This window comes from Vidua chalybeata, chromosome 16, assembly GCF_026979565.1.
Source record: "Vidua chalybeata isolate OUT-0048 chromosome 16, bVidCha1 merged haplotype, whole genome shotgun sequence".
Classification (NCBI taxonomy): Eukaryota; Metazoa; Chordata; class Aves; order Passeriformes; family Viduidae; genus Vidua; species Vidua chalybeata.
The window spans coordinates 12,175,634-12,189,206 of NC_071545.1; the positions used below are offsets into that span (position 1 = coordinate 12,175,634).

A 13,573-nucleotide genomic window follows, 5' to 3' on the forward strand; every position below is an offset into this window, starting at 1 on the left:
CTTGAAGAATTGCATTTCAAAGATGTACAAAGTACACCTATCATGGCAGGAGAAGCTGAAAAGAACTCCCTCCTTCCTCCAAAATAAAAGACCCACAGTTGTTTAAGTGTCACTAAAACAAAGTAACCAGGAACACAAGATCTGCAGAGTCAAGCAGAGAGTATTTTACATTCAAACCTACCTGCAAATCCACCACAAGGAACAAATCAAGACTCAGAGTAGTCAGAGTTAGGGCTGATGTTCTCTCCTTAACTCAGGATTTCTGCACCTTTGTACCTCTTCCCAGTTCAACTGAACCAGTTCCTCCTTCTGTTATGTGTATTTTTAATGACCATGCTAAGTATGACAGAAACCTGGCAGTAGAGAGCCAACAGTCCACTGTGCACCTCTCACAGCACAGCTCTCTCAGCGTGCTCTGGGTCTCAGCCACAGCTTCACCCTCCAGGTACAAGTGCTTTCTCCACATGCTGCAGTCCTTCCTCATTCCTTCTCTGCATCCTCTGCTGGGAAGCAGAGGAAAGATGCTGTGGAACACACAGGTCCCAACATCTGGACAGGCCAGCAGATGAAGACGTATCAGCAGACACTTGCCACTTTTGGATATGAAAACCAGACTGTATTATCCAGAGTTAAAGTAATTAAGTCTTCAGTTGCTTAAAAAAAAAAATCACTATGTTTTTAACTCCTTCAAAAAGTGATTCTAAAGACAGAAAGCCTAAGCACAATTCAGACCAAGGAGGGCTTGGACTCCACTCTGAGGCCCACAGCTGTCAGGTTCACAGTTGCATTTAGTTTCCTTTAAAGAGGAGCTTTCATAGAAGGTTAAAGAACACGCACAATTCAGTCATTCTTCCAGCACGCTCACTGGAAGTAGCCATGTGCCTCTACACCCTCATTTACCCTTTCAGAAACAGCACAGAGGACAAGTTTCACCCCATACCTCCACCTCACTCTCAGCTTCCCCAAGAAGGGCACCTGAAAGAGTTCTTGTTCCCATTCCTGCTGGTTGCCTGTGCTATTCAACACAGCACCTCTCAGTCACTTACCAGCCAGCTCCAACAAACACAGCTGATTGCACACAGGGCTATTTTTGTATTTCTCCAAAGAAAATAGAAGTCTCTGCTTCACATTCAGCCTTGTTGAAGGTATAAACTTTCATAGGTGTGGTTTGCCAGCACATACTAGTTAGGCACTTAACACACATAGCCTGGGCACAAAGGAATCATTGGTTGCAAAAAAACCCTAATTTTAAGGAATAATCAGTTCGTTTTAGAGGCCATAAATTCTATTGACTCCTGTGAAATCCATGAGTACTTCAAAGCTAACTAAGCTATGCTGAAAGATCACTTACCATATGAAACCATGACTGAGTACAAACCATTTACTATTTGTGGTTAAAAACCCACGTGAATTTCTCTTGAGCTACCCTGACTTTGATTTCCTGCCAGAGCTGTTCAGGTAATGCAATAAAGACCAAAGCTTCTGGATTCAAGTTCTGAAAGGTTGATCTCAAACAGCTAGAGCACAGTAAACACAGAGGGTTTGGTGTTATTATGTATAGGAGGTACAAGATGCAGGGAAACAGCTAATTCTAGCCAGTGGGTTCTTAATTCAAAGGGACTTAAGTCTTTCAAGTCAAAAGAACAGAGCTTCTGTTGGTTTTGTTTGTTTTTAAGGCCCTGGAAAGAATGCAGTGCCTTTTCCATAGCCCTTCAGACAGCCACATTAAGCTCGGGTGGGACCATAGATAAACAGAAGACAGTGCAGACTGGGATCAGGTCATGTTCCAGCCCAGGGATTTCAAGTCTAGAATGAAGGCCCTAGAATTTCCCCTCCCTCACCAATATTTTATTTCATGGAACAGATCCATCTAACATTGCTACAATACCACCTACAGGAACAACAAAGCAGAAAACCCACCACAAGCTGAGGCCCAGGAGCAGTCTTAGCAAGACTTAAGACTGGAGAAAGCTGAGAGCCTTTCAAGGGTGCTGGCACCATGCTTCAGGCAATTCATGCACCAAGGCAGAGGCATCAAGACACCCGATCCAGCCCCTTCCCAGCAGTCCCCAGGCAGGCAGGCAGGGAGCAAGGAGCAGCAGGGACGCAGACCGAGCACCAACAAGAACAGAAAGGAATCCACTGCAGGGCTGAGAGAAGTGCCAACAAGAAGAAGCAGAGAAGAAAGAACAGCAGCAGCTTTATGGACATGTATTTCTGGGAGGAGAATGCAAGATGTGACTGCATGAGCCAAAAGCAACAGGCTCCCTGCTCCCGCTGGAACCAGCACCCTCCTGGCACTGCGTGGCCGTTGTTCCCTTGAAGGAGCACTGTCCTTCACACCACCTGAGTTGCCTGGTAGCCCTAAGCATACCCTGTATTTAACCAAGCTAACAACCCCCAGAAATGCAGACCACCACCTCTTTCTGTGGGCACGTGCCTTTGTCACGAGGGAGGAAACAGTGGCTGCCTTGGAGAACACCAGCAACTGCAGCCCATGAGGAATGCAGACAGTGAAATGGTGCTAGGAGGGCCCTGCTCACAGAGTCTGTGGGACATGGGTGGGATGATTTGGACACACAGAGAACAAACAAAACAGTAAAAAGTCTTGAAACAGAATGAAACAGATCTTAGTGATTATATCTGGACCCTTAGGGAAGCTTTTTTTAAAAAAAAAAATTGTTCCTTTCTGACCTTAAACGTAATGATAAAAGGAAAAGCTGCACACAGATCTGACAGGCAATGAAGTAACTCTTCTGGACAGTTTAAAATTAGAAATCCTACAAATGAGCTAAAAGCTCATGGCAGGTTGGTATTGATGGGTTTGGGTGTTATGACTACTGAGGACAAGCAGAACAGCAGCAGGGCTCAAGGAGAGCCAAAAGCTGAATTAAGACAACCATTCCTGACTGAAGTGCTGCTAGATTGGTTCTCTTTACTTCTAGAGAATGGCTTCTTGTGATGGGAGAACTTCCATGTTGCTTCTGAAGTGCAAGGTTATTCCTACATTTGAGCAGCACTCAGCACTTGGCGTTCAAGCTGTTCTGAAGTGTGGAATCCAAGCTGAAGCTGCTGTGAGGTGGCTTTTGTGAGGCACAGGCACCTGTAACCCTCACAGGGTGCACCAGAAGCCTCTAGAAGGTCGATCCTGCTCCTTGAGTCTGCACCAGAGCCAAAACGGATTCTCAATTTCACCCTTGGCAGGAGGGAATGGGGTGGGAGGTGCAGAGGGAAGGAATGTGAAGAAATAAAAGGCACTGGCCTGGGATAAAGAGTGCAGGGATGAAGGGAGCGGTTGGGAGTGGAGAAGGGGTTGAGCAAGAAGGACCTTTGTTGCAGTACCTGTTCCATTTGCGGGCGCTGTTACCAGTATGTCCGTGCACTGTCCGAGGGCTTAAGCTGCCAGCTCATATGGCTGCTACTGTCCATGGCAGCCAAATACAACTGTGATGACGCAAGAAAGAGAGAGAAAAAGAGAGTGCAGCCTCAACGTGCATGAAAAACACAGTGCAAGCAAGTGAAACCGTGGTGTGTGTCAGCGACAAGGCGGGCACTACCACCCTAAGGGAATATCCCTGTGGCAAGAAGGAGAAATCAGAAGGAATGAGAGAAGGAAAAACACAAACAAACGAACAAAAAGCCAGGAAAAGTAACGGACAAACAATGCAGCAGGATCATCACATCTCAGTTTTCACCATCTGTTCACAGAAAGCTAAATGGAATAGGTCAGCTCTGTCTGCCCACTGGACATAGCCTTCTTGGATGGTCATCTCCCTTTCCTCCCTCCCAAAAAGAGGCAGGGATGTGTGCATTGGTATTCCCTTTTCGTCTCTCTCCTCCCACAGACAATTTGCTATGAAAAGTTACCATTCCTTCTGCCTCAGTATGGTCTCAGCCACCTGCTACAGAGAGCTGCAAATACAAAAATCCCAGAAAAGCCTTTCCCTGTTGCCTGCCAATATGAGAATAGAAAGCATTTTTCTTCTCTCCACTGCCTGTCTACTACATCCCTCCAGGAAACACATTTACCCTATAGCCTGGTTCCCTTTCTCATCTGGGGAGAAGCTCCCTTTTCTATGGGTGCAGTGCTGCTCCCTCATTCTCTCCAGCTCCTGCACTTCCCCACAGCCCACACTGATGGCTGCCAACTCAATTCTGAAGGAAAAAACCCTTTATCTACTCCCAAACCCCAGCCTAAGGCACCAGGACTCAGACTCCCACTCAGGGTATTGACACAGACAGCTACTGAAGAACCAGGGAACTTCTTGCCTCACTCCAGCCCCGTGGAAGGGAATGTGCTTTCTCTGAAGCAGAAGAGCTGTAGGGCAAGGGGAAGCAGGACATGGAAGGAACACGTGCCCTGGCAGTACCAGAGGGACAGTGCCCTTCTGCCCCAGGAAACACCAGCAGTGCAGCAGGTCAGGGATTCTGCTGAGCCCTTCTCACTGCTGAGAGCGGATAACGCGACCAGAGCTCGCGATCAGAGCACGGGGGCAGGAAACGGGGAAGGGGAACGTCCACCTCTCTGGGAAGGGTGGAAGACATCTGGCCAAGGACAGAGACAAGGATCAACTCTGCACATTTCCACTTCCTCTACAGCAAGATGAACTGATCCTCTTGAAGTGAAACCATGAATGTGACGCCCTCATTTCCACCACAATTTCTACTCCTTCATCTGCCAACCTCCTCTTCCTCCCCTTCCCATCAATTTGAGCCAGGCACCACAGAGAGTATTTTCTTTACCTATACCTGAAGACTGGTTGATCATTAGGCATCTTACTACTCATCCTCTGTAATCACACCACCAAGTTAATGAGCACTGGGATGGCATGTTCTCCAGGTTCTGCTGTAAATCAGGTTTACAGGATCCACTGAGGGAGGGCAAGATTCATTTAGTTCTTACCCAGACATGAAGACAAGCCCATGTTTTATCCAGCATACAGAAGTGGCTATCAGGCCACTCCAAATACCAAAACCTTCCATGAAAGTTTCTTTTTTTTCCTCCATAGGAAATTAAATACAAAAATAGATTTCAAAGAAAGTAAAACAGTTGTGAAAGAAAGATTTAAAAAAAAAATCTCAACAAAAAATAATACAGGTTTCATCCTACCATCTCTTTAGGGCAGATTAAGGAGAGAGGTTCAGCAATAACTCTGAATTTATAGTATGAACTTTTTAAACTTGAGGAACCAATGGCACAGATAGCAAGTACACTGCATGCAAGTGAATCATCCTGCTGAAGTCACCCATCAAGATACTCATGCACTTCAGTGGTGGCAGGACTGGGCCCATAGGATTACCAGTGTTAATTGAGTTTGATTTAGTCTTTTCTTGTGCAATGTCCAAAGTAGCATAGCAGGGTTTTATTCTCTATGGCAGGTGAGACATAGCTTGTCTATTCAAGCTGCTGCCATTTATGGGCCAGATCCTGTGTTTGGCTGCACAATCAGCTCCCTTGGGAGTACACAGGAGTGGCAAACGTGTATTCCCCAAAGTTGCTGAAGCAGAGAAGAGCAGTAAAGAGAGACTTACTGAGGGAGGTGGGGACTCCCGGCCAATGAGCGGGGTATTCTCGCAACGGGGGTTCTGGAAATTTGCATTCTGGCTCCTAGGAAAGGAAGACACACATGGTAACGGGGCACGTGCCATGCTTCTCTGGGGAGGGTCTCTGATGGGGACCCAGGACAGAGCATCCTCACCCCCAGAACTACTGTATCAGGTCAGTCTCCTTCAAAGCTTTTCTTACAGGCCCCCTTTTCAGACAAGAGCATAAAGCTATCATAGTTTTCCTCAGACTGAGCACTATTTTTACATTCTTACTCAGAAGGGCCCACAATGAATCACATCAAGTGATTTAAAAATAGGGCCTTGTGAAAATCTGCCTCCCTGCAGCATCAGAACTGCCAAGTGGCAGAAATGGAGATAAAATGAGGACAATGTCTGAGGGGATAAACAAAATGATGTGGCAGCCCAAAAAAAGATGGGCCCTGATGATAGTCAAAATGTAATCAGGGTTGGGAACTTCTGGAGAAAACTCTGAAGATCCCACCTGGACTAGGTAGCTCCAAACTGCAACAGATGTCACAGGTGACTGCAAATACTGTAGAAAGAGAGAGCCCACAGGTTTTTTCCTTGGCTCTCAGTCTTTTGGGAGGCTTCTGGCAAGACTGCTCTGTGTGAAGAATTAAGTCCTCTGGTGATCAGGATCACTGTGTAGTAATCAGCCCCGACAATACTTTCCTGCTTCTTTTCTTTAGACATTTTCCTGAGTCCTGGAGCACAAAGCTGTTCACATTTTGGAGCATGCTGTCTACACAAACCTCCTCTTAGTGCAGCACTTTCAAGCTATTCCCTTCTCCCACTAGATGCCAATCAGAAAACAAAATCCTTCACTGCTTTTTACCACCTGGTCAGAAGTGCCAACCTTGCAGCACTTGAGCCAAGAGAGGTGAGAAGGAAGCAATGTGGAGAAGCTTCCTTGGGGATACTCACATGTACTCCGTGACGGGAGCATTGCTGACTGTGTGTGCTGCTGCAGGGATGCTGGTCTCACTGCCATAACTACTCCCACAGCTATAGAGGCTGGGCATGTGCACTCTGTACAGATTATCGTGTGTCTGTCTACTCCCTTGAGCAGCTGATTCTTCTTCCCCATCATCATCTGAGCCTCTGCAAGAAGGAGAAAAAGTTCCTCCTAGAACCCTACAATGACCCCCACATGGTGGGGTTTGCAGGAAACCATGGTAATCCTAGGAACCTCCCAGTCATCTTCCACATCCTCCACGTTCGTACCCGTTTGGGATGCCTCAGGGTGGCAGTGTGAAACACAGCCCACACCACAGTGACTCAGACCTCCCACAGATCCCATCTGGAGGTGCACACTGCGTGATCCCCTCCAGCCTCCCTACAGGCTTTGCTCAGGGCTTGGCACGCAGCGCTGCCCAGCTGTACAACCAGAGCATGGATACACATCCCACAGTGTACAGCGCTAAAAAACCCCTCAAACAACAAAAAAGAGAGGCAATGGGGATCTAGTGCCATGCACCCCACAGAAACATCCTTCAAAACTGCAGTCTGTGTCCTTCCATTTCCTGTAGACACGTCCAAAGAGCTCTTAAGGATAAACCTCTGTAGACTTCTTTGAAATCCCATTCTGGTGGCAAAGGGTCTGCTTCAGCTTCTAGCAAAATCACAGAAGTCTTTACATAGACTAAGTTGCAAAGTTTGTGTCTAAAGGCTTTATCTTCTCAAAAATGCCAGGATTTTAAATCAATGGAGAGCAGAACTGTTTGCCAGCTGGTTCCCTCTGCCTTCCCATGGTATTCTCTTGCCCCTCCTACATAATACACACTGCTATTTCATCTCCCTAATTAGGGGGTGGAGCACCATGGTCTGAAATATATTTAATCTGTGCTTAAAGCTAGTGAAAGGTTCTACACAGCATGGACATCACCAGAACCACCCAAACATCACCTGCAGCTTCTGCACCACACGGTGGCACTGAAGATCGAGGGATTGCAGCCTGCACAGTCTCTTACAGGCAATAAACCATGACACTCTCCACTGCCCAGAGGGAGGCTGAGGGACAAATGGTGCTCCAGGGAATGCAAGAGGGAACCCTTCAGTTCACAGCAGCAGCCTGAGCCTGCAGGGCAGGCAGCAGCCCGCGGGGGAGGCAGCACAGGAGATGCCACCAAACCTTTCTCCTTCCAACAGGCAGATTGCCGTGCTCTTCGTGGTAAGGGCTCTGCAGCTGTGGAAGAGGTGAGCCACAGTCTCAGGGGCTATTCTGACACTTCCTAAGGCCACTTCTCTGTGGGCACTGCAGGCTGGGCTAGCTCTGGCTTCCTGCTGTTGTTCAGGGCCTTCTATTTTACCACAAAAATCAGGACCACAGAAGAGAATGTGCTGCATTCTCTTGCCCTTCTGCAAGAGTAGAAAACTCAATGCCATTTCAACAGCTGCCCGTGGTGCAGCACCCAGTCAGTGGTGCAGAGGTTTGCTAAAGACTTACTGATTAATCTGGTTATCATCATTAATACCAGTTCCAATTTGCAAGTGCCCCTCACCTGCCCATGTTGTTGACAACAAGACAGTTTCTGCTTTCCATTATCTACGCAAGTCAGTCACCTCAGCACGAGCAAAGCTACAAAGGCAAGTGTAAACTGCTTCTTATTCCAATTCTCTTCCCCATAGTAGAACAAATGCCTCAAGACAATGTAAGAGAACAAGAACTTTACAGAGAGAGCAATAGTTCAAGCATTACCTCTGTATTACAGCTATAATCATTCATGTGCCTTGACTCACAGTCCTGCAGTGTACTGAATACTCTGCACACAGAGTATCCCAGTGCAATAAGGCTCAGATGTTAGTATCAACCACAGCCAGAGCAAAACACAACCATATTATTTTTCTGTTAGACCTGTGCTTATAAAGCCTCATCCCTCAAACTCCTGGGATCATGTGGGAATGAACTCCATATGCTCATGGGCACAAATCCAATAGCCAGTCTTCACTGGGAAAGAGCCCTACAATGCTACAGGATCTAAACCCTCTCTGTACCTCTTTTGCTGCCAAGTGTGTGGGACACTGCAGACAATGGAACTGAACATGAGGGCTGTGACAAAGGAGAAGAGAACCAGGTAGATGAGGCCTTCCACTCCATCATAGCAGAAGCCTGTCAGAGCCTGGACGTAATCCTGCAGAGAGAAAGGAGCAGAGTTTGCTGATCACTGCAGAGTTAACATGGAGCTCTTACTCAAAACCCTTCTCCAGACTACACTCTCTGAAACAACTTAGAGACATCACCCTCCCTTTTCTAGAGCATATTTCTATTTTAATTTCAGGGACTCAAGCGCTTTTTATAAATAATCTAACCCTTGTTTCCCCTCACAAAGACCAGCTTGGATTTAGTCATAGAAATATTTTCAACCGCCCACAGTAAGACTTTAAGAGGAGGAAAAATAAACAGCCAAGGCAAACTTATCCACCCAAATGAAGATATAACATTTTTCATTAAGCCTTTCAACTCCCTCACAGTGTCCCATGCCCAAGGACAGAAGCATGAACTGTCTGTGTCTCTGCCTTTAGAGAGGCAGTGAGGACAACAGCAAGGCCCTGCTACACTGCTCTAAGTGCTCTGAGGCACTGCACTCCATGGAAAGGCAACAAGTTATTTGCTATATGCAAAAAACCCAAACCTGAAGGCCTCTGGCTGCAGCCTGTAGATGTATGAAGGCATGTTATCTACCTTCCTGTGTTGATCTTTAAACTCAAAGCTAACTTGATCCAAATTCTCATTCCCCTTTCTGCTATAACCAATGAGTAAAAAGCTGTTGTCAACTTCCACCAGAGGTTGGGAGCTCCAAACCAATAAAGGCTCTACACTCCCTTTGCTCTTTCTTAGCTCAAGCCCAGTTACCAAGAACTCACCAAGTGCAGACTCCGACAGTCTACTAAAGCTGTCAGCTGCTGCAAGTTGACCTCTGTTGAATTCAGAACCTCCTGGATCCGAGTAAGGTACTCCTGCAAACAAGCAGCCAATGATTAGTGCAAGGGAATGTCTGGCAGGAGCTGGTCCTGGGTTCTGTACAAAGTTGAGGGAAGCCCCAAAGAACAGGGAGAGCAAACTTGAGGAGACTTACCTTGGAGGTGGGGTGCTCTTTGCTCGCTGACCTCATCAGTTCCAATACATCGTCCTGCATTTCTACCAAAGCCTTGTGACTTCCTGACAGCTTCTGCTCAACACAAAACATGCAATGTTTCAGCAGTTCAGGCCACATGGGCCAACAGATCTCCTGGGAAAAGACTGAAATCCTATTTCCCAAATACTGAAGTATCATCTGTACTAGTTAAAGATGTCCCAAGTGACATGAGTGCAGCTGCAATAGGGTTAAGTTTGACCTTTAGCAAACTGGAAGAAGTACAGACAGGGAGAAGAGGAGAAGGGAAGAACCAAAAGGAAAAAAAAAATCCAAAAAACACAAACCCACAAACAAAGAACAAAATACATACACAAAAAATGTACACACAGCTGGGGCTGGCTCTAGGACAGAAGGGAAGGAGAAAGAAAAGACACAAAGCACTCAAGTTCTCACCACAGAACACAGCTGGATTTTTTTACTAAATCAGATGGATGAAAAAGACAAAGTTAACAGTGGAAGTTGTTTGTTTTAGGATGCAGCCTTCACATCCCTTTAAAGCACCATTTCACATGCAATAGCATGTCAGGGAGTACACAGAGCAACCAGAAATGCAACAGATGGCAGAGGTGCATCAAACCACAGCCCCAAGTGTTCTTACCCCACCCTTTAAAAGAGAGGAAGACAAGATTTTAAAAAAATCCTACATATAAAGGGTGAAGCAGCTGGTGTCTGCCAAATGGTGGGTGGTGTGGGCCCGTTCTGGCCTCTGATGAACACGACCAAGTTTGGAATGGGCCCAGGTGCTGTTCTTCTGCCCCCACACAAAAGAATAATGACTCACATTTATACTTTAGGATAAATCCCTTGGATGTTCAAAGATTTGTAAGAGGCATCTGTGGAAAGCACTCCTTCACCCACAGAAGCAATTGCATTTTGGGAGTGGAGTGTTACCACTGTTTAACCCAAAAGAACCTTGAAGAAGAGATTCAAAGCAGGAATTACAGAGTTTCCCAACCTGGCATTAATTGTGGTGCTGTGTCTCCACATTGCTGCTCTTTAGACAAGTGCCTTGTAAACAGAGGTACCACCAACAAAGACATGGCCCTCACCACATTACACACATGCCCTTCTAAGGGGTGTCCTGGACCTGAAGCTGTGCAGGTGGTGATGAAATTAAACTCCTCACTAAATCACAGTGCCACCTCCTGCACAGCTGGGAAGCAGCTGCCAAAGCTTTACCAACAGGCAGAGTGCTCCCTAAAGCAAACACCCTGTAACTGGCTGCATGCTGCACCAAGAGCACTTCACCTGCACCCTGCAGGGTGAGCAGACCCAGGGCTGGAAGGAGTTAGGGTGCTTACACTCACCTGCTGGAAAGGGTTGGGGTACCCAGCACTACAGGTCATGTAATAGCGGAGAGTCTCTGTGAAGACACAAGAGAAGAAAGTCAGGGCAGACACATCACCCCAGCTTTGCAGTATGGGTCTGCTCCACTTAAAGTGAGATGGAACACTGAGAAAGTTTTATTCAGAAGTTGGCACCATCCAGCACATAAACCCAAGACAAGACTTCAGTCTAGGACAAGTTCAGCTACAGTACAGCAAAGATATACTCATGAACTTCCAGATAAGGCTGTTACTGTGCTCTGCTAACAACATCATTTGTTTCCAGGCTTGAAGACACAGCTGTGATCCTCTTCATTCAAGCCAGCCTGGTGCCCTCATGAGCCCTCTGCAATACTACAACAACTGCCAGTACACACAAATTACAAATACCAGGCTTTCCCCTGCCATCCTCAATAAGGGTATCAAGGAAGGAAGCTCTGAAAGACTTGATCATCCAAATACCTTTAGATTATTCCTCAAACATTTACAGTTCCTCTTCAGATGAATATGAGCATGCCAGCTCAGCAAAATCAAGGGTGATGTTAGCATGGTACAGACTACAAAAGCCCTAAAACACACAAACCCTCTGCATTCCCCCTCCACCGGCATCTTTTCCTTCTTTTTAATCCTCTGTCTGTGACTTTCAGTAATGCATATTCCAGGCGGCACAGCTATTCTGATGAGTCCCAACTCAGAAATCAGTAAAAAGGCACGACCAGAAGCAAGCAGAGCTGTGAAGGAAGCAGACCTGCCTGCATCCTGACTCTGCCACGCTTCCCATAAATATTGAATGCACCTTTTGGCAAGGCAGCACGCTGGAGACCGAGTGCTACAGCACAGCCTGTCAGCCCCTGTGTGCTGGCAATGCAAGCTGACAGCTGTTATTTATAATTCATTAGCCTGCTCTGGGGCAGCTCCTGCCAGCTGCTCCATCTCCCTCCCACCGACCCTTTCTCTGGGACAACTTACACCTCCCCAGCCAAGCCTCTAAACAGCAATTAGCAAATTCTGGGCAGACAGGAGGGCAGCAAGAGCTGCTTTGTGCCTCACTTTGGGCAGACCACAGAAGTGACTGTCCACAAGCACTGAGCCAAGGAAAGGGCTGCTCCTCCCTGGCTCATAAATCACACACAATGGCTGTGTGAAAATGGATTAAAACACACCTGCACTGGGACAACAGCAACCCACAGCATCACACGTGGTGACCCCCAAAGGAGCCATGATCTTGTCACCTATTTATTTTAAACCAACAAACCACTACAAGTTTCTCCTAAGCTCCCACAGTGGTGTCAAGTTTACGTCGCCTTTTTAAGTGCAATAAGTTGCATGACATACTGCTAATGCACAGCTCTAGAAATGTTTCTTGAGGGCCTTCTGGATCATCCCTGGTGGGCAGATTAGAGATGAGAGCACCTGATATCATAGTTTGCAGCTTGTAAGCTCAGGATAAAGAATGCTGGTTACAAGTGAAGCAAAAAGCAGTACAGTGAAATAAATGCTTGCCTTGCTTCACCCTGGCAGGCAGGATCAACAAGGATTCACTGTGGTAGCACTGGCTTTGCTGCTGACAAGTGTGACACTCTACATAAAACATGCTTCCCAAAATGGCACAGCCATCAGGAGCAGCTTTGCCCTGCACTGAACCCGAGCTGTGGTGCTTGAAATCTATGGCTACAACAGGCAGAGGAGCTGCCTCCAGGTGATCCTGTACTGCAAAGCCTGGAAATTAAGAGGATCCTGTCCCCTGCCTCCATGCCACCAGGAAAAGAGGAAGGAGCAGGAGGCACCTTCACCTGTTTTAAACCTGGTGGAGGCTATCCTGTGCATCACCAAATCTCATATTTCTGACCAGAAAGCAGCTACACTAATCCATCCTTTGCACTTTGCTAACAGCTCCAGGCAATTTCTTTCTATAATTATCTTTCTGGTGCATTTTCCTCTCAAGGAAAATTCCTAAAGGTTGATCTGAGTTTTGAAGCTGGCCTTTAGGCAATCTAGTTCATAGCAGAAGGGTTAGGCAGGGTCACATCTGTAGCTGCCCATGCCTGCTGTTGCTAGCAGCAATCCTCCTGACTCACTCCTGGTGCACAGGCATTGTGGGAGCACAAGGCAAGGAAGGGAACCACCTAAAATGCTTTATTTTTGCAAAATCTGTTTTTCCTAGAAAGGAAGGAAGAGCTTCCTACTAAAGACAGCTTCAGCTGCTAGAACTACTTACTGCTTCTGCAACCATGGAGACCTACTACTCACTTCAAAGCCCAGCCAAAATGCAAAAATGGTATTATGCACCTGCCAAAAGGCAGTGAGGTCTGTAGAGAGCAATGAGAAAAAAAGATCCTAGCTCCAAAAAAAATCCTCACACCTAGAACAGCTTTTCCCTGCTCTTCTTCATCTCTAATTGAACATTCTCTTAGCAGTGCTCATTTTACCTATACACCCAGATGAGGCTGTCTCTGAGGGTTCAATCATCAGAGAAGGCATCTGTGGTGTCAAAGGAGGCAGCTCTTTTGGCTGGAGTTTCTTGCCCAGGTAAGGTTCTCCACC

The 13,573-nt window shown here is 46.8% G+C and overlaps 1 protein-coding gene across 4 annotated transcripts in view; it reads right to left on the reverse strand.

Moving 5' to 3' along the window:
- TTYH3 (tweety family member 3) overlaps positions 1 to 13,573 on the reverse strand; it is a 74,831-nt gene that overhangs the window by 7,649 nt on the left and 53,609 nt on the right. For 2 of the 4 annotated variants that reach the window (XM_053957703.1, XM_053957706.1), the window contains exons 8-14: positions 11,012 to 11,067; positions 9,645 to 9,737; positions 9,433 to 9,525; positions 8,563 to 8,699; positions 6,493 to 6,669; positions 5,533 to 5,608; positions 3,343 to 3,444 (exon numbers count right to left, since the gene is read on the reverse strand). In XM_053957703.1, coding sequence (XP_053813678.1) covers positions 3,364 to 3,444; positions 5,533 to 5,608; positions 6,493 to 6,669; positions 8,563 to 8,699; positions 9,433 to 9,525; positions 9,645 to 9,737; positions 11,012 to 11,067 — 713 coding nt within the window. In that variant the 3' untranslated portion in view covers positions 3,343 to 3,363. The remainder of the gene's footprint in view (positions 1 to 3,342; positions 3,445 to 5,532; positions 5,609 to 6,492; positions 6,670 to 8,562; positions 8,700 to 9,432; positions 9,526 to 9,644; positions 9,738 to 11,011; positions 11,068 to 13,573) is intronic. The other 2 variants (XM_053957704.1, XM_053957705.1) reach the window with 2 other exon arrangements.